This window comes from Pseudorca crassidens, chromosome 3 (assembly GCF_039906515.1).
Source record: "Pseudorca crassidens isolate mPseCra1 chromosome 3, mPseCra1.hap1, whole genome shotgun sequence".
NCBI classification, from domain to species: Eukaryota; Metazoa; Chordata; class Mammalia; order Artiodactyla; family Delphinidae; genus Pseudorca; species Pseudorca crassidens.
In genome coordinates this window covers 53,758,120-53,784,281 of record NC_090298.1, presented here as the reverse complement: position 1 = coordinate 53,784,281, position 26,162 = coordinate 53,758,120, and the positions used below count along the sequence as shown (strand labels likewise).

The 26,162-nt window shown below is 42.7% G+C and overlaps 1 protein-coding gene across 1 annotated transcript; it reads left to right on the top strand.

The window, feature by feature from the left end:
- Nucleotides 1–8,552: 8,552 nt before the first annotated feature.
- CD180 (CD180 molecule) lies at nt 8,553–22,666 on the top strand. The gene is made up of 3 exons (XM_067730077.1): nt 8,553–8,786; nt 16,483–16,649; nt 20,421–22,666. Exons 1-3 carry the CDS (start codon nt 8,697–8,699, stop codon nt 22,147–22,149), a joined length of 1,986 nt encoding a protein of 661 aa, XP_067586178.1. The 5' UTR covers nt 8,553–8,696; the 3' UTR covers nt 22,150–22,666.
- The last annotated feature ends 3,496 nt before the right edge of the window (nt 22,667–26,162 follow it).

The following is a 26,162-nucleotide window of genomic DNA, read 5'->3' as shown; positions in this document are numbered from 1 at the left end:
TCCCAGTCCCAGAAGTGAAGGTAGCTCAGAGCTAAGATCTCCAACCATCCCGGCTGCTGACCCAATAGGCACCTGGGCAACCCCACAAGGACTTGGAATAACTGGCACCCACAAAACAAAGTTCTAAGAGGAAAGAACAAATGCATGCTGCCTGGGCCCTCCAGAGACCAAGAAACACGATGATCCTACAGAAAACAAGTTTTGACAAGTAAGGGACAAAGGGGGGTGGGTAGGATGATGAACAGCCATTGCTAAAGGTGAGGTTCAAAAATAAAATATGAAAATCAGAAGGAAGAAATGTTAGAGAGAGACACACAATTGAAGCAAGAACCAAATGCTAACCAAACAGTGCGCCCTGACAAGAAAAAGATTTTCAGAAAGGAAATGCAATAGCAGTGAAATGGGAGATAGACAAGGAAAGAAACGCAGCCTATAACAAAGACAAGGAAAAGAAAGAAGAGGCCTTTTCCTGAGCACAGAGGCCAGGGAGATTATAAGGTATGGACCAGCTCTCCAGCTACCTCCATCTGAACAGATATATTCCTACCACTGGGGTTGGTTTGGTTTGGTTTTTAAGTCAGAAACAATAGTAACTTGGTAAACACTTATAGACACAATTTTTTCATGATTATTAAATTAAAAACTCTCAAATGTCAATTGCTCCGGACTAGCAAATCTTCCCTCCAAACCCCCAAACCTTCAATATGTTCCAACTACGCAGGAGCTAAAAGAGAAGTATTAGGAGTAGGTTTTATTACTGCCATTTACGGGCATTGGGACTTCAGGAGTTTACCTGGGGCAAATAGCACCTCTGTCAGGGGGAGGTAGAGGGAGAAGAGTTTGGTTCCAGCTGTGCAAAATTCTGTGGCTTATTGGAGGACCTTCTCTGCTTTAAAACAGACAGAAGCTGGTGTGTGAAATTCAAGCCATCTCTAGAAATGTGTTTAGAAAACGTGTTCTGATGTTGCCACATTATAAAGGCCCTGTGTGCAGAATCTTAACCTTTTTCTTCTAATTCCTCAGCTCTTCCCCAAACCCCTTCGTCCTCCACCCAGGGATGGTTCAAGAACCCCTGTGACTTGAGACACCCTCCGTCACAGGAGGAAGCAGCAACACTAAGCACAGATTGGGTATGCAAACCCAGTGAACCACCTTAATTATCTTCTTTGTATGCACAAATATTTCCTCTCATCCCTACTTAACAATCAGCAGTCGTGATGGGCTCTAATTACAACGATAAATTGGGCCTCGGACAGCCACCTCCTGCTCCATCATTAAAGGGGATATTTACCGGGGCCTTTGCAGTCAATCCATCTCCTCAGTACTGGAAAGACACCACGGCTCACAGTGGTCACCGGTTCCGAGCAGTGAAGCACTCAGTGGCCCCAGCAGTAGCTCATAGCCATGGATTCTGCACAATTAAGAAAACACATCTGCATGAAATGAGGAGTGGACCAGGGGCCTGGGGACCAAGTCAGCATGTCCTTGGCATTTACTAAGTCCAGATGTCTTTATCTTCTGGGCAGGAAGTCAGAGTCTGTCCAGATGGCATCTTGATTGCTTTCGGCTCAGCTGATTAAATTTCTAAGGCTGACATCTCTTCCAAATACCCTCTCCATTCTATGAAAATGCGGTTGTCAAATAGTGCCAGGAAGAGTCATCTGAAGGTGGCAGACTGAGGGGGCCCAATTGAGAACCTGAGTGCCTGGGACATAGAGCCAGGCAAATTTCCTGCCACATGTCTGGGACTTTGGGATTCTTTCTGCTACAAGCAAGGGAATTTCTGGAGAGGCAGTGCTGAGGGGCAAGATCGTGGCTGGATCAGAGATCCAGTTAGGAGTCCTGGCTCCTCCACTTTCTGACCTGTGACCTTGTGCATATTCCTAAGCCACTCTGGCCTCAGTTTACTCACCTATAAATCTGGGGTAACAAAAGGAATCACTTCAACAAGCTGTCCTGAAGATTTATGAGATCATGCACATCAAGTGCTTATAAGAGAACCAGGCACATGGTAAGGGTTCCCTGCATACATTTTATTAGTACATGTGGCCCTCTGTATCCACAGGTTCTGCATCGACAGATTCAACCAACCATGGATAGAAAATATTTGAGGAAAAAATTCTAGAAAGTTCCAAAAAGCAAAACTTGAATTTGTCACAAACTAGCAGTTATTTACACAGTATTGTATTAGGTATTATAAGTAATTTAGAGATGATTTAAAGTATACGGGAGGATGTGTGCAGATTCTCTGCAAACACTATGCCATTTTATATGAGACTTGAGCATCTGTGGATGTTGGTATCCATTGGGGTCCTGGAATCAATACCCCACAGACACTTGGGATGACTGAAGTCTTGTTAATTTTTGTTCCTGGCTTTACTTTGCCTTCTGAAGAGGTGCTCCTTAAAAACACAAACCTGCATGAGGGCAAGGGACCAGCCTGGTCACTTGCACATGCTTTATACCAGAAATAATAAATAATTCTTTATAGTCCTTTATGGGTTACCTTTCTTTCACAAGCACTCTTGAGAGGTAAGCAAGGCAGACGGTATTTCTCTTTTACTGAAGTTGAGGCTCTAAGAGGGTAATGACTTGTCCAAAGTCACATCGGTAGCTATGTCTGAAGATAGAAACCCATAAAGGCTGTTGAACTCCTATCTGCTACAGATCCTACTCATACAAGGAAGTCAGTGTTGCAAATGGAGCAGAGGAATGAACATGCTCCCCTCCGACCACCACCATCCCACCCCCAACAAACACTTCTGGTCATGCCAACGGGACACGCGGAGCATCACCAGGATGAAGAAAGGAGGCCATGGTGATATTTACAGAAATTGCTGCCTACCTCTGCTACTTTAGAAACTCCTTTCCTCCTATGCTTCACTCTAAAGGGCTGTGGGAACTTAAACTAATACTATGCTCACAGGAAGAAGCCTGACAAGAGACAGGATGTGGAAAATGTTTCAGAAGGCCTAAAAGTCAATGGCTTAATAATAATGTGAATAATCTCAGCTCTTAGGACGTTAGACTCACGTTAATCGTTTACATTCTTAAAGGAAAAAAGATGGCAGGGTTGGATTAGGTTATTTTAAAACTTATTTTTAGCTTTAAAATTTTTGATGTTAATGGACCACTATTAGGACCCCTTTATTTCAGAGTGGAGAGTTTACCTGAGAACCCCAATTCCCAGTCCTGTGCCCCCATATCTCACTGCCTGTTAATATCATTAACTTAAAGCTTGAGAGAAAAGCCCTAAGGATGCTTTTAAAATTTCTGCCTTTATAAAATACACCAGGTGAAAGAGAAGTTAGTAGATGGCACTTACCGTATGGTTAATTAGAAGTTAAAGCTGGGGCTTCCCTGGTGGCGCAGTGGTTGAGAGTCCGCCTGCCGATGCAGGGGACATGGGTTCGTGCCCCGGTCCGGGAAGATCCCACATGCCGCGGAGCGGCTGGGCCCGTGAGCCATGGCCGCTGAGCCTGCGCGTGCGGAGCCGCGGAGCCTGTGCTCCGCAACGGGAGAGGCCATAGCAGTGAGAGGCCCACGTACCACAAAAAAAAAAAAAAAAAAGGAAATTAAAGCTGGACAAATATTCCATTTTTTAAAATAAATTTATTTATTTATTTTTGACTATGTTGGGTCTTCGTTGCTGTGCGCGGGCTTTCTCTAGTTGAGGCGAGCAGGGGCTACTCTTCGTTGCGGTGCACGGGCTTCTCATTACGGTGGCTTCTCTTGTTGCGGAGCACGGACTCTAGGTGCACGGGCTTCAGTAGTTGTGGCACTCGGGCTCAGCAGTTGTGGCTCGCGAGCTCTAGAGCACAGGCTCAGTAGTTGTGGTGCGCAGGCTTAGTTGCTCCATGGCATGTGGGATCTTCCCAGACCAGGGCTCAAACCAGTGTCTCCTGCATTGGCAGGCGGATTCTTAACCACTGTGCCACCAGGGAAGCCCCAAATATTCTATTATGTTATGCATATTTCCAGAACCATTTATGTGTAACTGGATGACCACGGAATAGTGAAACCTAGTTTTGGGGAAATGTCCCAAATCAGAGAGATTTTAAATTGTTATAACATGGGCCCCAGGGAATGGATATTTCCAGTATCGATCATCTCGGGAAGAGGGTAAATCCTGGGGCAGGAAATTTAAGGAAGAACCCCCCCGTTTCCCTGGGTACAAAGCCAAGAAGGCTTGGACTCTGAGATGTGAAAAGGGCCGTAGTATTTTTGTGATGGAGAGGAGCTGGTGATGCCATGGGAAGACACTCTATCTGCTTTGATGGTGGTGATGGCAGCAGTGCCATCAATCACAGGGCAGAGAAAGAGCCGGTTCTGGAGCAGCAGGATAAAGGCTGGCATCTTGAAGCCGTCAACACAACTCAGTTTGAACTCAAGCATGACATGAGAAGAACCATGTCCCCTCTCCAGGTGGCAGAGGCCCGTTAGCATCGCTTGCTCTGTCTAGCCTGGGGACCTCACAAGAGACATCAGCTGCAAGGCAGCAGTTACACAGCACAGTAAGCAGGCTTGAGGGCTCTGTTTACGTGTGCCCACAAGGTAGCACACCCTCAGATAGAAGTGGGGACAACTTCTGGCCTTTATGGCTCTGAACCTTGTGTCATAATAATTTGGTAAAGTAAATAAACAAATATGGAGAAATATAACGATAAAGAGTAAAACTGACCGTAAAATGCATTTGAATATTCAAGTTAAAGTAGCATTTTAGATGCAAGTAGATTTAATCGTCTGGAGTCAGTGGGGAAAGTAGGCGTGACCCAAAAAGCAGAACAAAAACTAAATGTACAAGAAGAAAAAAAAAAAAAGGACAGTTTAATACCAACTCGTGCCCATAAGCTACAACAGATATTAAACATCTAGTTCTTTGCTAAAGTTGGGTCACAAAAGCATATTTTGGTTTGCACACCCTTGGAAGAAAACAAACTAGCCGTTGGGTCATTGCTAAGCAAAGGCATAAAGAGCCAGACAAGGTATCCAAGGACCTCACATCGCTCCCCAGGCTATAATCGCCTTGAAACACAGGAAAGTGAGTTCACAGTTCTCCCAGACATGAAATTGGGGTTTCTATGGAGTCACCCATGGGTGACAGCTGACACTAGGGATGAACTGCATGGAAACCTGGTGCAAAACAAGACAGAATACAGCAACAACAAAGAATGGTTTGGGGTTTGTATGTAAATATGTAATATAAGGGTACCTGAACTTAATAAAAACTTCTGGGGTCCACAGATCTGTTGTTTCCCCACTGACATGGGTACCAGTCTGTAGAAATAAATGAGTTACCGGTGCCTTTTCTCATCTTCTCCTTTCCCTCTCTGTATCTCTGCAAGACCTAGTCCTTGTAACAGGTAACAGCAGTCCATCCCTAAATGGCACTGTGAATGAATTAAGATTGCAGCAGTCATGATATGATGCCCATAGCTCCAGCCAAACCTCTCTATTTTTTATATTTGTGGAAGGGGTAAGACCACCTCCATTAGTAAAGAAAGAGCGATTGTCAACAAAGAGCCAATGTAACTCTATTTTATTGGCTCAAGCCAATGACTGTTAGATAAGTAAAATGGAAATCATTGTTTTGAAATAGAATAATGGGATTTTTAATTTTTTTTTTATTTTTTATTTTTTTGCGGTACACGGGCCTCTCACCGTTGTGGCCTCTCCCGTTGCGGAGCACAGGCTCTGGACGCGCAGGCTCAGCGGCCATGGCTCACGGGCCCAGCCGCTCCGCGGCACGTGGGATCTTCCCGGACCGGGGCACGAACCCGTGTCCCCTGCATCGGCAGATGGACTCTCAACCACTGCGCCACCAGGGAAGCCCCAATAATGGGATTTTTAGATGAAGTGCCTTATAAATAGTTCAACTACATCATTTTGCAGATGAGGAAATTTCACAGCCACACACAACTAGTTAATGGCAAAGCTAGGAACAGAATTCAACTCAGTCAGTGCCTTTCTTGGGAGATTTGGAAAATATTCAGATAAAGAGACTGTCTGGGACTACAATGCATGAACTTGTGACACAGCTGAAGGAACTAGAGATTTTTAACCTAGAAAGGGGATAGTTCAGGTACATAATAACCATTTTCAAATACCTTAAGGACTGTCAAGTAGTAAAAGGTCTTGAACTTGTCCTGCTGGCCTGAGGAAACAAGGACAATTGTGGGGAAGTTAGAGAAGACTTTAGCAGTTCACCATAATATAAAACCTTTTAAATGGTCAAAATTTGCCAAAATAATTCATTGGGAGATAGTAAGCTTTCTGTCACCTGAGGCAGTTCAGGAAAGACTGGAAGATAATGTAGTGTGTATGTTTTGTCCATGGAAATGGGTGGGGTAAGAGGTGTGGAGGAGAAAATTCAGGCATGAAAATCATTGGGATGGGGTGACCTTTAAGAGTATGTGATTCTTAACAACCTGGAATCAAATAAGGGTTTCATTCTTGCCTCCAAACTCAACAACGTATCTTCGCATCTGTTTGCAATAGTTTAAATTTTAATCTATTTCATATTTCAGGGTACTATGCCCTGAATATTTGATTTGAATGCTGTGGCAGAAGGTCACTCATATTCATTTATTTTCGTTTACTCTTATACACTTGCAGTGAGTCTTTTGAATCCATTATGCAAACATATGCAAATAATATGCAGATAGTGTATCGTCAGAAAAATGACAAAATCTTATGGCCTTAACTGAGCCATCAAACCTGTGTTTAAGAGGGAAAGTAATATGCCTTTTGAATGCCTCTGGGGCAGGAGACAATTTCCTGAGAGTGATATTTACATGACGTTGGAATTGGTTACTCAGAGGAGTCTTTGCCTCACATTCTTCACATTTATGTAGGACTTTGAGGTTAAGAAAGTATTTTCACGTAAATGATCCCATTGGATCCTCATAATTACCCTGCAATGTTGGCAAAACAGGAATTGGAATTCTTGTTTTATTATTCAGGTGGGAAATAGACTCAGAAAAGTCAAATGACTTGCCCAGGTTTGCTCTGTCGGTAAATGATGGGTCTGAGGCTTCAAAGTAGATCTCTTTTCAGTTCAAGAACTCTTCCATGACACTGTGATGCGTGTCTTCTTCAAAGCAAGGTGGTTGCCATCAGTCTGGGTTTGCTTGGACGGCGTTTCGCCAAAAGCATCTTTGAAGGTGTTTTGTTGATGAGGATGGCGTTTTAAGGGTGACCAGAAAAGTCTAATTATTTGTAGTAGCCCTAGCACAGTGCCAACTACGTAGTTTCTCTAACCACCCCCTGCTTTTTCGCATCTGCTTTGAAATCCCCAGATGAAGAACTTTCTTCACACCGTACACTCTTCAGCTTTTTCAGGAGGCAAAATCCTTTCTTAAACTATCAGGAGTAATAGCACAGTCTCTGCAGTGAGACTGTCTGGATCTGAAGCCCTAGTCTACCACCTTCTACTTGTGTGGTCTCGGAGAGGTCATTTATTCCTCTAAGCATCAGTTTCTACATCTATAAAATGGGGGAAATAATAGCACCTCTTTGATAGAGTATATGATAAGGAGATATCTATAAAACAAAAGAAAACCTACTTAGACACGTAATATGTGCTCAATAAATGGTAGCTACTCTAATTATCATATTAGTAGTTGTAACACAGTAGTGGTAGTAGTATTATTCTCTCAAGGTATTGTGAACTCTGATGCTACGAATTGGCTCTTGGAAATGGAATGGGAGGACAGTAACACCAAATATCTCCTATATGTCAAAGGACTGGAGAACAGACAGTGTCTGAGGTAGCCAAATTCAGCCCAGTGAGGAATACATGAACTTTAACTTTCTTTAGTCACTACCATATCTTGCATCATAATGAGGGTAGTTGCAATCCTGTTTTGAAGGTATTTCTAAGAAAAAATAGAGCCAAGTCTGGCACCCTTAACTCTTCTCTCTCTTAGTCAGACTGCTCTGTATATGGAAGTGGCCTCTACTTCCCTGGGTCACCTTGGGAGGGAACAAGAGGGGATTCCACTCCAGCCGCTTTAGCAGGCCTGAATCACGGGGTCAAGGGATGGATTTGTCCTCCTCCTGTACCAAGACTAGAAGTGGGTACTGTGAAGGTGGCCAAGGCAGCAGCTCCACTCCCTTTCTGGGATGACCCTGCTCCCTCTTGCCCTAGCTCCCAGCTCCAGCAGGTGCCACTGCAGGGTACTTTCCCTCTGCCCCCCACAGAGTGCTCTGCCCTTCCAGCGTGCCCCAGCACCTCTCCTGGTCACTCACCTAGGCCAGCTAACAAGGTGGCCTCCTCCGTGAGGACAGACTTCTGCTCCCACAACCTCTCCGATGGAAAGGGACCAGAAGCTGTTGGAGCTGGCCAAACCGTTGAAGCTCGCCTAGGGTCACTAGGAACCATGACCCCGAGAGTCCATGTGACCAGCGAAAAGGAACTGCGCAACTGATTCATGTTGGCCAGGAAATGCACTGGGCCATTCTGAGGCTGGGTGCTCAGCTATTTTGGGCAAGAATGGGTACTATGCAGAAAGGACTTCCCCTTTTTTGCAGCAAAAATCCACCAACTGCTGAGCCGTCAACAGCATTTCTTGTTCTCAGATTACCCTTCTGAGCACTCTCTGGCTGCCAGATTATCGAGGCCATCATAGCTTGATTCGATTTCACAGCTCCAGGCATTAGCTAACCCTACCAAGCTGGGTTGCCTCGGTCCTGTGATGGCTCCCCGTGTCGGCTGCTTCCTGTTGGCGGTGCTGATTTCTGCCAGCTGTAAAGTCGCCACCTCCTCAGATCCAATGTGCACTGAGGTGAGTCCAAACTATTTGTCTTTGTCCAGATTAAACCACCTGGAAATGTTGAGATTCAGCGTGCAGTCCTATCTGAGCCTTAAAAGGGCAACGAGGTGTGCAGGAGTTTTTCTTTACAGTGAAAAAGGAACCAAAAAGCTCAGGCGGGGAGATGATCTCAAAGGTTCATAGTAGGAAGAAGTGAGGGTTGTTTTCCTCTGCAAACAATTTCCCCCAAATAATCCCAGTTGGGACATAAGATGTCAACAGGGTCCCAGTGCAAAGAGCAGACCTCCAAACCTGCTCCCTAGCATGAAGGAGCGTTTGTCCAACCTCCCAGCACATGGCCACTTCCCCAAAGAGTCCTGCTTCAGAAAAGTGAGATAAAGTAGAAGTGGTAGGAGAGGAAGCTTTTGATTTAACAGTTTGGCCCTTTTTCAGGTGAAATTCACTCCAGCTTGCCCACTCCTTCCTCTTGTCTTCCTTTCCTCATTCATTCTTCCTCTTCAGTTTCAGCAAAATTAACACATACTGTATATATGTTCATGTGACCACCATGAATTTATCAGGCCCTATCCTGAAAACAAGGGTTTGGTTTTGTTTTGAGTTCAGTACATTTTTATTGAAGTAAAATATACATACAGAAAAGCTCACCAGTCCTAAGTGTAGAGCTCAATGAGTTCTCACCAAGCGAACACATCCATGTGAGCAGCACACAGATCAAGAAACAGAACTTTCTCAGCACCTCAGAAGCCCTCTCCTGTCTCCTCCCGGTCACTAGCCCCCAAGACCATCCAGTACTCTCACTTATATCACCAAAAATTGACTTTGCCTCTTCTTGAATTTTGTGTACGTGAGACCATACAGTGTGTACCCTTCTGTGTCTGGCTGCTTCCACGCAATATCAAACACGTGATAGTTATATATGATGTTGTGTGCGGCCATCATGTGCTCCATTAATCACTGAATGGTATTCTGTTTTATTAGTGAAACTATTTATGTATACATTCTACTGTTAGTGGACATTTGCATTGTTTTCCATTTTTTGCCTATTATGAATGTTGCTGCTTTGGATATTCTTACCTAGGTCTTTAGTCAACAAAGATTTATTAGGTGTATAATAGGGAGTAGATGTATTTGGTCGTAGGGCACACATATGTTTAACTTCAGTAAATATTGCCAAACAGTTTTTCGATGGGTTGGTACCCATTTATTCTCACCAGCAATGGCTATGAGTTCTGACTGCCCTACAGCCTCACTGACATTTGCTACTGTTTGTTTAAGAACATTAGCTCTTCTGATGGATAGCGGTATTTCACTGGGATTTTTAATTTTCCTGATAAATAATTAAATTGAGTATATTTATGTATCCTTGTGTGTGTGTGTGTGTGTGTGTAAGTGCCTATTTCAAGTCTTTGGCCCATTTTCTCTTACGTTGTCTGTATTTTGTTTTTGTAGTGGTCTTCATGTATCCTGGATACAGGTTCTTTATCACATTACAAATATATTCTCCCACTCTGTGGCTTGCCTTTTCACTCTCTTGACATTTTTTGATGAACAGAAACCTTTTATTGTAATATTGCTTGATTTATCATTGTTCCTTTGTTTATTTTCAGTGCATATCTGTTCTGTTTAAGAAATTTTTGCCGGGACTTCCCTGGTGGCGCAGTGGTTGGGGGTCCGCCTGCCAATGCAGGGGATGCGGGTTCGATCCCTGGTCCGGGAGGGTCCCACATGCCGGGGAGCAGCTGGGCCCTCGTGCCGCAGCTACTGAGCCTGTGCTCTAGAGCCCGCGAGCCACAACTACTGAGCCCACGCGCGGCAACTGATGGGGCCCACCCGCCTGGAGCCCATGCTCCGCAACGGGAGAGACCACAGCAGTGAGAGGCCCACACACAGCAGCGGAGACTCAGCGCAGCCTAAATAAATAGATAGATAGACAGATGACAGATAGATAGATAAATAACTTAAAAATAAAAAGAAGTTTTTGCCAGCGCAAGGCCATGGAGATATTATCCTATGCTTTCTTCTGGAAGTTTTATCATTTGGTATTTATTTCTAAGTTTCACATGTACATTTACAGGCCATTTGGAATTGCTTTTTGCCTACGATGTGAGGTAAGAGTCAGGATGAATTTTTTAATAAAACTTTTTGTTTGAAAAAAATGTCAAACCTTGACAAATTCTAAAATCTTCTAAAAATATTATAACGAACACTCGTAAATACTCCACACAGAACCTTCCATGATTAAATGCTCTGTGTGTGTATTCATGTAGGTATGTTATCATAAGTAACAAAATGAGATCTATGACCAGGTTTTTGGAGGCTGACCAATATGCAGAGAGTAGCTGGAATTCAGTGTTCTGTGATTCGGACTCAGGTAACATTTTAGATGTGCTCTTGAATAATTGCTTGGGAGTGTAGGCATGCCTCCTCATTTCAAATGGGCTCACCTTGACTATTCTGTCCCCTTAAAACCATGGTAGGAGACAGTCTTTTGGGTCTAGGTATGGGGAGAGTGTTTAAGTAGAGCTCTATTTTAAGAGAACTCCAAGTTCATGGATACAAGGGCTTCCCAATAGCTCTAGACGATGACAATGATGTTTTGATGATCCAGGGAAATGCTAACTTTTCTTGTGAGAGTGACGTACATTATTACCTCATTAATCCTCAGAGTTGGTCTGCCAACAGGGGTTATTAACCTCGATCTACAGCTGGGCAAAAAAGGAGGCTCAGAGAACACAGCTTGGTAGTTGAGAGCTGGAATTTGAACCTGGGCAGTCTGCCACAAGACACACAGAAAAAGAACCACTTATAATTGGAGTGCCCCTTGCCTGGAGGAGTTAGACTGACAACAAAGTTTTAGGGCTGTGACCTCTTGGGAGTGTTTTGTTTTATTTTCAGAGTCATTATTACTCTGTGATTTGGCTCAGTCAAATTGCTATCTCTGGACAGAGGAGTGGTCACCGAGGGAGGGCTGGGGTTCAGTGTCCCAGACTCCTCGTGCCCGGCGGAGCTGGCTTCTGTGGGTACCAAGTGCAGAGGAGACATCCCAACAAGTGGGATTAGCACTTGCGTGAAACTCAGAGAATTTGAAATCAGAAAATGATCTCAGCCCTTGTGAGGAGAGAAAATATTGTGGAATGGCAGGGGGTTAGAGATGCAGCAGAAAGAAGCAAAATAAGATCCTGATTGAAAAAATGCAAATGAATACCTGGAGGGAAAAGGGATTGCAGACAAAGATGTAGCACTTGGGAGTCCTGCTCTGTGTAAAGGCACAGCTCTGAGGCGGAGCTGGAGATGAAGTGACCGGCACAGGTCCCAGTGCAAATGCCCATGACATGGATTAGGGACGGGCATGGGGCAGTTGTCCTGAATACCAGCTGGCTTTGTCTCAGCCCTGCTGGCTGCCTAAGTTCACATCCAGAAGGGTCCTCTCTGCGATGGAATGGCCAAAGCAGAAGAATGAGAAAGTGACTTTGGAAACTGACCCTAGACTGAGGTCTAGTGATGAAGTCTGGGTCTATAAGAAGTGGTCATGTGGGGCTCAGAGAAACCACAGGAGCTGCAAAAGCGGTGGTGGGTGTCTGCCTAGAAAAGCAACTGAACCCATGGTCCTCACAGCTGGCCCAGCCCTGGGCAAAATGGCAGTGGCCACACAGTCAGGACCCAGCAATCCTCTTTTACACCCTGTCCTTTCCTGCTCCGTTGTATTATCATTCTGCTGCCCGGGAATCCTGTGCTATGCTATCAGAACTCACCCCTAGAAAGTTTTGCTGTGAAAACTGACAGTGAATAAGATACAATCTCACCGATGTAGTTCTATGAACAATGTATAACCTGAATCAAATCACGAGGAAACATACAAACCCCAAAGGAGTAACATTCTGCAAACTATGAGCCTGGATTCTTAAAAAAAATTAATCAATGCCAGGAGAGACCAGGAAAGGCTGAAGAATCATTTCAGATTACAGGAGACAAAAGAGACACGGAAATGAGATGCAGTGATTGTACGGGAGTGTGGCTGTGAAAGCCGTGGCACAAGAGCCCAGAACAGTCTCTGAAATGTGTTTGGTTTTCAAATTTTCTTACGAGCTGCAGTTCTTGTCATTTGCGTCTTTTTTTAGGAATCAAGGGCAGATAGTTCATTGCAGTTTATGTAACTAGAGATTATTGAGTGTTACGACCCTGGCTCGTGGTGGTGGACTTCTCAGTACTCCCGGGAAGTGTCATGCACTGGTTCTTGGGTTTTCACTGGGTTGAAACTGAGCTATTCCTTTCCATTTGCTAGGCGCTCCCTCAGGCCACTGGCTCAGGAGAGCTAGTACTCCATTCCAACTTTGGGAATCACATTAATGCAGTGAAGTGCTTAGTAAAGCATACAATTTAGTTCTCACGGGCACATTATATTCTGGAAAAGGAGGGAATTGCCAACGTCGAGTCTTTTGCTAACGGACCAGAATAGAGTGAGATGAATTGAGAAAATGCCCCCTTTGTCCACGTATATATGACATCAGCTATGCCAGTGGAGACCAGAAAAGAAAAATGTCTCCTCAAAGCTAATCCAGACCTTAGCAGCTGCACATACATCTTCTCTCTAGGTCTTCCATGTTCAGGGGGACCAAAGAGGGGTCTAGCAGCATGTGTTTTCCCCCACCAGTCAATCAAATATGTTTTAAATGCAAAGTGTGCATTTCAAGGGCATTATGTAGATTTGTGGCAGTGCCTGAAGGGCTTTGGGTCCACGAAAGAATTATGGATTACAAGAAAATATAAATGTGGCAATGACTTTCTTATGTGGCAATGACATCAGTGACTTTCTTAATATTGTCACAATAGAGAAGGAAACCAGTGATTTCCTGTAAATGAGCATGCTCACTGTACCTACAAAAAAGTGCCCAACTAATCAGAAGTTGGAGTGAATAAAGGAAAAAGCAGTTAAATTAGCAACACCTCTAAAATGTCACACTTCAGAGCAAAGGCGGATGTGTGCCATCTTCTGTTTCTAACTAAGCAGACCTGTTTGCAACTCAGGATGAGGACAGCTGCTGATTTAGACTTTCATGGGGCAGGTCTTTCCCAGTCCAGGGCAGTCTCAGTGGGGCATCTAGTGAGACCCCTGTGTGGCACAGAGAAAGCAGGGCCTGAAAGGTTGGATGAAATCACATGGAGCCTGAGATGAGCTGAGAGATGGCCTATGGTTCTGGGATGTCTTTCTTCTTTGTATCCCCAAGTGTACTTTTCTTGGAGATCATTTCTTTCCTTCCCTGGAGCCTCCCCATGCAAAACATACCCCAACAGACCTTCATACCTGCCCCACGATCCTTTACCCTAAGGCATCATCCAGATAAATTATGAGCCCACAATTCTATAGGCTTCTAACTAACCCCTTCCCATTGTTACCTAGTTAGTCCAAGATCTATAACTTGAGTTTGCACTTCTAGCAAGCAGTAAACAACAGACGTCAGAACACTTGACTCTCCTGGGGACTCAGAATGAGGAAGTCCTGTGAATTTATGTGCAGGGCTGTGCCCAAATGTTAGGTCTGGTATCAGCAGCCTACAGTTCCAGAGATTTAAAACTCAGTCATTCTTCAAGATTACAAGACCTATGACCTAAGATCTGTGCCATGCTGCTAGTTCTTTTTAAAAGAGGTTGTATTAAGAAAATTTCTAAATATGTACAAAAGCACTTAGTTACAGGGAACCTTGCGTGCATCACTCCACATTCAACAACCATCAACGTTTTGCCCACTGATTTCTGCTATCCACTCCTTCCTTTCTTGCCAAAGTATTTTAAAGCAAATCCCAAGCATCATGTCATTTTGCCTCTAAATGCTTCAAAATGCAACTCAAAATAAGAACATTTCTCCTACATAACGGCAAGGTCATTATTATTAACAAAATTCACAGTTTCTTAGTATTCTCTAATATCCTGTCCTCATTCAAAGTTCCCTGATAAAATGTCTTTTCCCAAATGCTTTATTTGAATCAGCATCTAAAGAAGGGCTACTCTATGTCATATGATCCAGAAATCCCACTCCTGGGCATATATACAGACAAAACTATAATTTGAAAAGACACCTGCACTCCAATATTCATTGCAGCACTATTTACAATAGCCAAGACATGGAAGCAACATAAATGTCCATCAACAGATGAATAGATAAAGAAGATGTAGTATATATATATATATATATATATATATATATATATATATATATATAATGGAATACTACTCAGCCATAAAAAAGAATGAAATAATTCCATTTGCAGTAACATGGATGGACCCTAGAGATTATCATACTAGGTAGGTCTTAAAGAAGAAGACGAATACCATTGATTTCACTTATACATGGAATCTAGAATACAGCACAAATGAACTTATTTACAAAACAGAAACAGACTCACAGACATAGAGAATAGACTTGTGGTTGCCAAGGGAGTAGCGGTGAGGGAGGATTAGAGTGGGAGTTTGAGATTAGCCGATGCAAACTATTTTATATAAAACAGATAAACAACAAGGTCCTACTGTATAGCACAGGGAACTATATTCAATACCCTGTGATAAAACATAATGGAAAAGAATATGAAAAAGAATATATATATATATAATATATATACACACATACATATATGTATAACTGAATCACTTTGATGTACACCAGAAACTAACATGACATTGTAAGTCAATTATACTTCAATAAAAAATTTAGAAAAGAAGGGCTATTCTATTATCTTTTGGTCATGTCTCTGAAGTAGCTTTCGTATCTGTCTCTTTTTATAAGAGCAGCCTCCTCTCTCATCTCACTCCCTTGCTCTCCACTTCCGCCAAACATCATTCACATGCTGATAAAATGAAGTCAGTCATGCTATGGAATGCTCCACCTTCTGCCTTTGGCTGACTGCTACCTTGTGGTGCTGTTTACCTGAAATCCCCCAAATCACGTATAGACTGAAAGTTAGGCCTAAAGTCTTGATTGGATTTAAGGTTAAATTTTTTTGGCAATACTTCATAGGCGGTGCTGTGTACTTCATACTGCATCACATCACAAAGAATGTAATATCCGATCGTATTCTTTTGTCGAAGCTAATCTAGAGTTGATTTGTTTGTTTCAAAGTGAAAGGAAACACTGCCATGCATCCAAAATCAAAACTATAAAATTGCGCTCAGGGAAGCCTTGTTTTCATCCCCGCTCCTCCATCTGGTTCCTTCCTTTCCCTTAAATATAACCAGTTTGCGGTTTTTCCCCATGGTTTCTTCTTGTAAATGTAGGAAAATACACACATACCTTCCTTACACAAAAGGTAGCATGCTGTATACCATATACAATATACAATATATACTAATAGACGTTCTGCACCTTGCTTTTTTCACCTTACAATAAACCTGTATATCACTCCATTATCAGTTTATGGAGATCATGCTTATCCTTTTTTCAGCTACACAGGGTTCCATTCAGTGAATACACCATATTTTGTTCAAGTGGTCCTATGTGGATGGATAATCTGATTATTGCCAATATTTGCTATTGTAAAAAAATACTAAAATGAATAATGTTATGCATAAGTCGTTTTGTGTTTTTCCAAGTATTATATTTGGTGAAGATTCCTAGAAGTAAGACTGCTGCTCAAAGGATAAAATATGTAATTCTGCTAGATAGTCAACCATATACCATATACTGTCTGATATTAATTTACATTGTTTCTCTCATCAGAAAGAAGCCAACAAGACATATAACTGTGAAAATTTAGGTCTCAGAGAGATTCCTGACACTCTACCAAATACAACAGAATTTTTGGAATTCGGCTTTAACTTCTTGCCTGCAATTCAAAATATAACCTTCAGCAGACTCATAAATCTTATCTTCTTGGATTTGACCAGGTATGTATCTGAGTTCTTTGCCTGTGCTTGATGTTCTACTTAGGTCAAAACACAACTTGCATTCAAATTGTTTCCACGACCTTCTTTTGGGGCACAGGGACAACATGCTTATTCTGCATGTTTACCCTTTCCCATGAAATATTTTTATACACGTAAAATATAATTTAAATAAGCACCAATCAATGGAGAGGAAAGTGGCTTGTTCTCAAACTAGATTGTGTCAGCAGTGCTGTTTATGAAGTTCTAAGGAATATCAATAACAAAACTGAAAATAAATCTTCTACTAGATCAGATGCCACATCATAGTATATTTTAACATAGTTGACTATTAATGGGTGTGACATTTTAAGAAAAAAATTAGAGGAGAAATACATGCCATCTACTAATTTTTTCGTGAAAGTTGGTAAAAAAGAGTTCCATTATTTGGTTTCAGAGGCAGAATTAGGATTCTAAATGCTGAACCAGTGCTTGTGAACCAGCAGGCAGAAGTATCATAAGAAAATAAGGGAAGAGAGTGAAAGGGAAATGCAGCTGGTGTGTGTGTGTGTGTGTGTGTGTGTGTGTAATGGGGGAAAGGGCTCCGTATGTGGATGAGGTCTGCACCCCTTGCAGCAGCTCTACTTATTCTACTTTGGTCCTTCAACTTAAGCTTCTACAGAGCAGGAGAGTATTCACATACATAGACCTGTACGTTCACATCTGCATAACAACCACTGGGAGGTAGGTATGGTACATACTGCCATCCCACTTGTGTTAGATGGGAAAACAGAGGTTCAAGGAGATTTTATGAGGTTGCTTAAGGTCACAAGGGAAGGAAACTGGGACTCTGCTCTCCTGACTCCCAGTCCAGAGTCCCCCAAATAACCCTAGGCTACCTCCCAGCTAAGACTCCGTTAGATACAATTGAGAGAAAGCCTTGCCCTTTCAGATCTTTCTGTTACCTACCTAGTGTTGCCACAAAGAAATTTACTTTCCCTCTCCTTTATCATTTCTCATTGTCAGATGAGATGAGTTTGACCACATGTTTAAGAAGTGTTGGGCCAGGATAGCTTTTGTAGCTGAAGGACTTTTAGTTTCCTCTACTGCTATTTTGAAAAAGTGATAAAAATAGGACCTCATACTTTCTAAAACCTCCTCCTCTGCTCCCCTCCCCACCTGTTATCTGGACACATGAGGCACTGTTTTTATTACTTAACACAGTCGTGGTGTCCTTAGCTTTACCAACTTGCTTTCTATCCCCTTTTCTCATTCTTCTGTCTTGCTTTTCAGATCTTCCTCTCTGGAATCATTTTCCTTTCTCCTAAAGCACCTCCTTAGACATTTCTTTAGTGAGTGTCTGTTAGCAGTCAACTCCCTCAGTTTTTGTTTTTCTGAAGATATCTTTATTTCACTCGGATTCTTGAAAGATAGCATTTTCTGGCATATGATTCTAGGTGGACAGTTGTTTTTTTCTTGGCCCTTTGAGGCTATCATTCCAGTCTCCCACTGTTGCTGTTGGGAGGTCATCTATCTGTCTAGTTATTTTTCGCATGTTGGCAATCTGTCTTTTCTTCTCTGGACATTTCCAATAGCTTCGCTTTGTCCTTGGAATTCTGTAATATCACAGTGATGCACTGTGTAGATCGTCAGGCTCCTTGAATCTGAGATTGGCGTCGTTCATCAATTCTAAAATATTCTAGCCACTATCAATTTGAACTCCGGTTTGCCCCCATTCACTCCTGTATCTCCTTTGGATCTCTGGTGAGACTTATACTGCATCCTCTTATCTGTCCTTTATATATCTTAATCTCTCTTTCTTGTTTTCCAACTCTTTGTTTTTTGGACTACATTCTAGGTAATTTTCTCATATTTACTCCTAGTCCATTAATATCCTCTTCAACTGTGTTTAATCTCCTGTATAAACTATCCATTGGCTTATAATTTCAATTATTAACTTCTCCCATTTCAATAAGTTTCACTGATTTTTCATTTTACAAATATATGAGATCAGTTTTAATATTTTTTCCTTCATCATACTTTTGGTTCTTGGTGTTACCTTTAAACATATCAAACATATGTTTGACGAAAGCATATTTATTATATGTTCTGATAATATTCAGTACATATCAGCTATGTAATATATTCTTTATATATCACATATATATGATATATATATACATACACATTATCCGATATATCTGATAACTCTGGCATCTGCTACCTTTTAAAATCTGATTCTGTAGAACTTTTTTTTTTGGCTGACTTAAGCTAATGTGTTTTCCTTATGTGTTTATTGAATTTTATTTTGAGCTCACTTATCATGTGGAACTTTGTGTAAATCTTTGTTTAAAATGTTTTCCTGGAACTAGATAATACCAATGAATTACTAATATTTTCATGTGTGACAATGGCATCATGGCTATGGAAAATAAGCCTTTTTTTTGGAGATGCATACTGAAATATGTATGGACACCTAGGATTTGACATAAAATAATTTAGGAGAGGGAAGTAGGTATAGATGAAGCAAAGAAGCAGATGTGGCAAAAATGTGAGAATTGTTGCATTTGTGTGAAAGATATATGGAAGTTCATCGTACTATTCTCTTTACTTTTATGTAAATTTGAAAGTTCTTCTTATAAAAAATTCAGTAAGTACATGACTCCAGAAAAGGTTTCTCTTTACTTCTGCTAGTTACCTAAAGTCACTACCATCCTGCAACTGCTTTAAGCTAAATTTTCCACTTGGGTTTCTTTGGGGAAGTCCACAGAGGTAGCATAAATTCAGGCTACAGTTCTCATAGGTGGAAGCTTCTGGTTAAAGGATCTCAGAGGAGACTTTTCTTGTTGTTCTTGTTGTTGCTGTTCTACCCAGAGCCAAGGCCAAGACAAAAGCATATCCTAGAAGTCTCCCTCTGTGAGTTTTCTTTTTTAAGTTCACCCACTGAAAGGATCCTTTGAGGGTCTTGGTAGTTTGCAGGTTTTGATAAGACCTCCTATCCTGTCCCCAAGTTTGTCTCCTGACACTGGTCCATGTGGCTCATTAACACCCAGGCTCTAGGCCACTAGGGATTGGCAAGTATTGACAGATATGACAAAACTAGCTCCAGAACTTCCTTGGTTCTATGGATTCAAGCTTCCCTTTGACAATGCATTTCTAAGTAATTCCCTTACTGACCTTCAGGGGAGCTGTGTGTGTGTGTGTGTGTGTGTGTGTGTGTGTGTGTGTGTGTGTAATCCAGTATTTTTAAGTGTACTATCAGGATGGGTTTCTCTGAACCTCTAGTGTTCCATATTTCTATGGGGCATTTTCATATATACCATTTGAATCACAACCATTCTACAAAGTAATCATCGTTGCTATAATTTAGAGAAGAAAAAACTGAGGTTGAAAAAAGTTGTGACTTGCCCAGGATGACACAGATTCATACTTTACATAGCATATGTTATATATTATGTAGTATATAAGACATATTTTATATCACTTATAACAGTAAATAATAGTTTGATTTTGCCTACAATCAAACCACTAAACTGTTCCAAACACAAACCTCTGAGAGTTCAATCTAAAATATCTGGAAAAAAATTCTAAATCAGAGTGTTCAGATCTGAGGCTAGTCATTAACTCAACAGGCCATCTGTGGGTACTGAAGAAAGTTTATTATGTTTTACTTTGAATAATAACGTACACTGTTTTTACTATACACAAAAGATGGCTTTGTTACTATAGGTCACTGTGACAGAATTTTTTTCTTTTCCCTAATTAATTCTTATTAAATACTGTTATCTTTTTAAGGTGCCAGATTAACTGGGTACATGAAGATACTTTTCAAAACCATCATCAACTGAACACCATTGTGTTAACTGGAAATCCCCTGATATTCATGGCAGAAACATCACTTACCGGGCCCAAGTTGCTGAAGCATCTTTTCTTAACCCAAACAGGAATATCCAGTCTTGAGTTTATCCCAGCGCACAACCTGGAAAACTTGGAAAGTTTGCATCTTGGAAGCAACTGTATTTCCTCCATTAATCTCCCAGAAAACTTCCCAACACAGAATCTGAAAGTCCTGGATTTTCAGAATAATGCTATACACTACATCTCTAGTAAAGACATAAACGCTCTGCAACAGGCCACGAACCTAAGCCTTAACTTCAATGGCAATGACATTAAAGGCATTGAGCCTGGGGCTTTCAATTCAAAAATCTTTCAAAGTTTGAAATTTGGAGGGTCTCTCAACTTGTCTGTTATATTGAAAGGTCTACAGAACTCTACTATTCAGTCTCTTTGGCTGGGGACATTTGAGGACACTGATGACCAAGACCTCACTTCAGCCACATTTGAGGGACTTTGTGACATGGCTGTTGAGAGCATCAACCTACAAAAGCACCATTTCGGTGGCTTCTCACCTTCTACATTTCGGTGCTTCACTCGACTCCAGGAGTTGGATCTGACGGCAACTCACTTGAAAGGATTACCCTCTGGAATTGAGGGTATGAACTCTCTCAAGAAATTAGTTCTCAATGCAAATAGTTTTGACCAATTGTGTCAAATCAATGCTGCCAGTTTCCCATCCCTTACAGACCTCTCTGTCAAAGGCAACAGGAAGAAACTTGACCTCGGTGTCAGGTGTTTGGAAAAACTAGAAAATCTTCAGAAACTTGATTTAAGTCACAGTGATATTGAGGCTTCTGACTGTTGCAATCTGCAACTCAAAAACCTGCCCCACTTGCAGTACTTAAACCTGAGCTACAATGAGCCCCTTGGTCTCGAGGATCAGGCGTTCAAAGAATGTCCTTGGCTAGAACTACTGGATTTGGCCTTTACCCACCTGCATGTTAAGCCTTCACAAAGTCCTTTCCAAAACCTCCATCTCCTGCGGGTTCTGAATCTCTCTCACTGCCTCCTTGATACTAGCAATCGGCACCTTCTAGAAGGCCTGCTGGATCTCCGGCATCTGAATGTACAGGGGAATCACTTTCAAGATGGGAGCCTCTCAAAGACCAACCTACTTCAGACAGTGAGTAGCTTGGAGATTCTGATTTTATCCTCTTGTGAGCTCCTCTCCATAGACCAGCAAGCATTCCACGGCCTTGGGAAAATGAGCCACTTAGACTTAAGCCACAACAGCCTGACAGGCGATAGCATGGATGCTCTTAGCCCTCTTAAGGGGATCTACCTCAATCTGGCCGCCAATAACATTCGCATCATCCCATCCCATCTCCTCCCCACCTTGTCTCAGCAGAGCACCATTAATTTAAGTCACAATCCCCTGGACTGCACTTGCTCAAATATCCATTTCATAACATGGTACAAAGAAAACCTGCATAAACTCGAGGGCTCGGAGGAGACCGTGTGTGCAAATCCCCCACCTTTAAGGGGAGTTAAGCTGTCTGATGTCAAACTGTCCTGTGGGATGACGGGTATGGGCATTTTCTTTCTTGTCGTATTTGTATTCCTGCTCATCGTTCTGCTCATATTTTCAGTTAAATTTCTTCTTAGGTGGAAATACCAGCACATTTAGTGCTGAAGATTTCTAGAGATAGAAAATAAAGATGTTTAGCAAAATTGCCCTCAGTAAAGGAACTGTTGTTTGTTAGTGACCAGACTTTTCAGATGGGTTCCTGGAGCTGGGTAGGGATTCCCTGTGCTTTGCTGAATCCCAGAACTAGTAAGTCTCCTGGGAAGGTAAACTGACTAGGGCCAGAGGGCCAGATGCAGCTGTGAGAGACACAGAGCCTTTTCCTCACACGGAAGGTGGCTAGAAGTTGAGGAGGACCCATGGCAGGGAAGGGCCAGGAGAGTAACCTACTAGGACGCCATCACTTCCATTCATGAGCATCCTTTGAAGCACCTCCCACCTTGACCCTAAAAGGAGGTCATCAACTCCCACAGCTTGGCAGTGCCAAGGACCCCAGCTCCCCAGCTCTCTCCCCCACAGCTCGGGCATTGTGCTTGGGTCTGAGTTCTCAGTAATGTAGCCATTTGGGAAACAAGTTGGAGATAAAGTCTCAAAGCTTATTTTAAATGACAAAGAGAAAACAAAGAATTTAAAAGAAGAGGTTGAAAAATGAATCTTGCCATCAAATTGACTGCATTAACCTCCTTAATCCTTACTTCTCCAAGGATTCTACAATGCCTCTGCAGTGCAAATAGCTCCAAGAAAAAAAAAAAAAAAAGACACCCGTGCCAGGATGCCCCTCCCCCAGGGTTTAGGAGTTTTGCACATTGGCCACCCTCACTTCAGAACCAAGGAGACTTTTTCTACCTACCTGGTGTTCTCGCTCTCATTATGTTACAGATCCTAACTTACAGGTGGGCTGCGGTCCAAACGCTCTTCTCATTTGAATGTCTGGTCCTTAGAAGCTTCTTTCTCACAGGAACCGTGAGATAAATGGTGGTTTGGTTCCCAGGCCAGCTCTCTAAAGCCTATTCACCGGGGACAGCAACTGAGATAGCACATTTACAATGAAAAACTAGTGGAGGAAAGAAAGCATCCCGGCACACTCACCACTGGGAACACAGTAAGCTGCCTTAGTGAGCAGTAGTTTCTGTTGAGGCTGGGGGTATTGCAAAGATTATACCAGCAACAGAGAGGGGACAAAATCATTAAATGCAGATAGAGAACAGGGAAGCTGGCAGTGTAATGACTTAGGCCTTCTTCTCAAGGTCCAAAGGGTGACACCCATGCAGGGCTTGATCTTCTGAAATCTGCATTGGCAGACAAGAGAGTTGAGCTCTTGTACTCAGGTGTTGCATTTATAAGGCCTGGATTAAGCTGAATAACCCATTTTAGGCTAGAGATAGTAGCTTATAGTTATAAAATTCTGATTGGATACCAAAGTAAAAATTGATTAACAACCAATGAGAATTGATTAGCCCTTTGGTTGAGGGCATATTAGTGGAACAGAGTAGAAACTTGGGGACCAGCTCTTTACCTCTGTACCCCCAGGAAAAGCAGGAAAGACAAAGGAATAGTGAAGGAAAGCCATAAACCTTCACTGCAAATGCTCTGCCAGTCTTAGGGGATTTTTTCGTGTAATACTGCACAGGAGCCTAAGTTTTCCCAGATGTTCTTGGTTAAGGACACAAGACGGGGGGCTGGGGTAAGGGGAATGAGGCACTTGATTTGGGTGCAAAATTTAAGGGGGAACCAAAAAACTCAGTAATCAGGCAAAAAAGTTCCTTTTAAAACTTTAAATTAATGCAAAAAAATGTCCGTGATAAACATCAAAAGTTTTTAAACATAGCCAGGATCCACAACAGCACCACGCGGAACCATATTAGAACCTGAGGCAAAAGGAAAATCACGAGTAGCCGTCCTGCCTTTGTTTAAAATTTTGGTATTTTTGTTCCTTGTGGATACTTTACATTAGTTTTGATATCCTGATGTTGCATTAAAATACTATTCTTCTTTGTTACTGAGTTTTTGGCGCCCAGGGTGGGTGCCTCACTCACCTCACCCTGTCCCTGCCTTGAGGACCGTTAAGAAGTGGGGCTTCCCAGCTAACCCAGGCAGCAGTTTACTGAAGGCCAATTAGCAGGCACATTACCTCAGTTCTACTCCAAAATGTCCCATCTCCTTCCCCTTTAGTTTCTGGAAACAGAAAGAAGTATTCAAGATTTTACACCTTGTTCCCTCATCCTCATCTAACTCCCAACTCCTGGGCTCAAAGGCATCCTTCCTTCAAAGCCAGGAGGGGTGGCAGAGATGAATGGGTACCAAAGCCCTCTGAGCGCTAGGTGGCCTGGGCCTGGTGAGAGATGGCAAGCAGAACACACTCTACTAATGAAATGAAACATCACACGATCAGCTGCTTTAATTATCTTGAATACCAGCATCTGGGAAAACAGGTGGCTGGGAAGGGAGTTTTCTTCAGCTTTCCTGAGGGAGACTTAGTAAGGCAGTCATCTAAGGCTGTGTGTTAAAGGGAGAAAGAAAGTGCCTGGAAATATGAGGACATCATGACACACCCCTTCAGCCACCTTCGTTCCTTCCCTAGGCCTAGGATGGCAGGGCATCACTCTGAGAAGGCCAGTCCGAGCCACTGCTGGGTTGTTATTGGCTCTGAGTCTAGCAGTGACCAAGGCCTTTTCCCCTGAGTTTTGGGCTCAGAAGGGACCTAATGCAGAAGTGGGCACAGCTGCTGTGGCCTGTGCCGAGCAGGTGCTCTTCTAGGAAGCTTCCTAACTGTTGCTACAGGAAAGGCCCCTCATTCTAGGGACCCTTCTGAAGGCAGGCAGCCAACCCGCCCAAGTCAGAGAGCACACCTCCCTCTGACTCGATGCCACCCATGTGGCCCACTCTCGTGGTGCAGGAAGCATTCACCTTGGGGAACTCAGGCAGGAACGTAGCAGGACACACAGTTACTTCGTTTTGTTGATTTTGTTCATTTGCTTGTAGCAAATTCGATGATCAGCTCTGGAAACTTTGGGAGATATTCCTGCTGGTGACCTGAAGATGCCAAAACCATGCTCACTGGTCCCTCCTTCCCTTTTCTTTTTCTCTTTCCTTTTTCTTTCTTTGCTGTTTCTTCCCTTCCTTCATTCCTTAACTCTTTCTCTCCCTCTTTACTTCCCTCCTTTCTTCCTTCAATCCTATCAGAGAGTATAGAAGTCCACACTCTCAAGGGAATCCAGTCTGGGACTTCCCTGGTGGCGTATTGGTTAAGAATCTGCCTGCCAATGCAGGGGACATGGGTTCGAGCCCTGGTCCGGGAAGATCCCACATGCCATGGAGCAACTAAGCCCGTGCACCACAACTACTGAGCCTGCACTCTAGAGCCTGTGAGCCACAACTACTGAAGCCCATGTGCCACAACTACTGAATCCCGTGCACTTAGAGCCTGTGCTCTGCAACAAGAGAAGCCACCGCAATGAGAAGCCCGTGCACTGCAATGAAGAGTAGCCCCTGCTTGCTGCAACTAGAGAAAGTCCACATGCAGCATAAGTAAATAAATAAATTTATTTATTAAAAAAGAAAAAAAAAAAAGAATCCAGTCTGATAGCACCAACCCACTGAGTTCCCTGTGCCTTCTAACAAACTTAAGCTCCTTTCTGCCTTAAGGATTTAAGCTGCAGATAGGAAATGCAAATTGCTGACCTACCACTCCCTACCCACACTGTCCTCCATAATATTTAATGTGTAACTTGGAAAAACAAAAACTTCCTGTAGAGCATCTCTGATGCGGATTGCATTGCACTAAAGACCGTAGGGACCCAAGCTCTAGCAATATGTAATTGCCCATCTTGCTTTCATGTATCAGGCCCCTTCCATGCAATGCCATGTGCTACTCCATAACTGAGCACTGATCTATCTAGGGCTTTGTGACAGCTCCTCTGTTTTAAGCAACAGTCAATTCACCCTACAAAGTCAGAAAGGGAGTTTTTGATGGCTGCTGTCAGTTTTATTGCTTTATCCTGGTTACTAGGATAGACTCTGCAGACATGGTGTGTTCATTGGTTTTATGTATCCCATGTTGTGGCTGCTATGACAAGCTACTCCTATAAAAACATGTTATTATTGCATATTGTAGC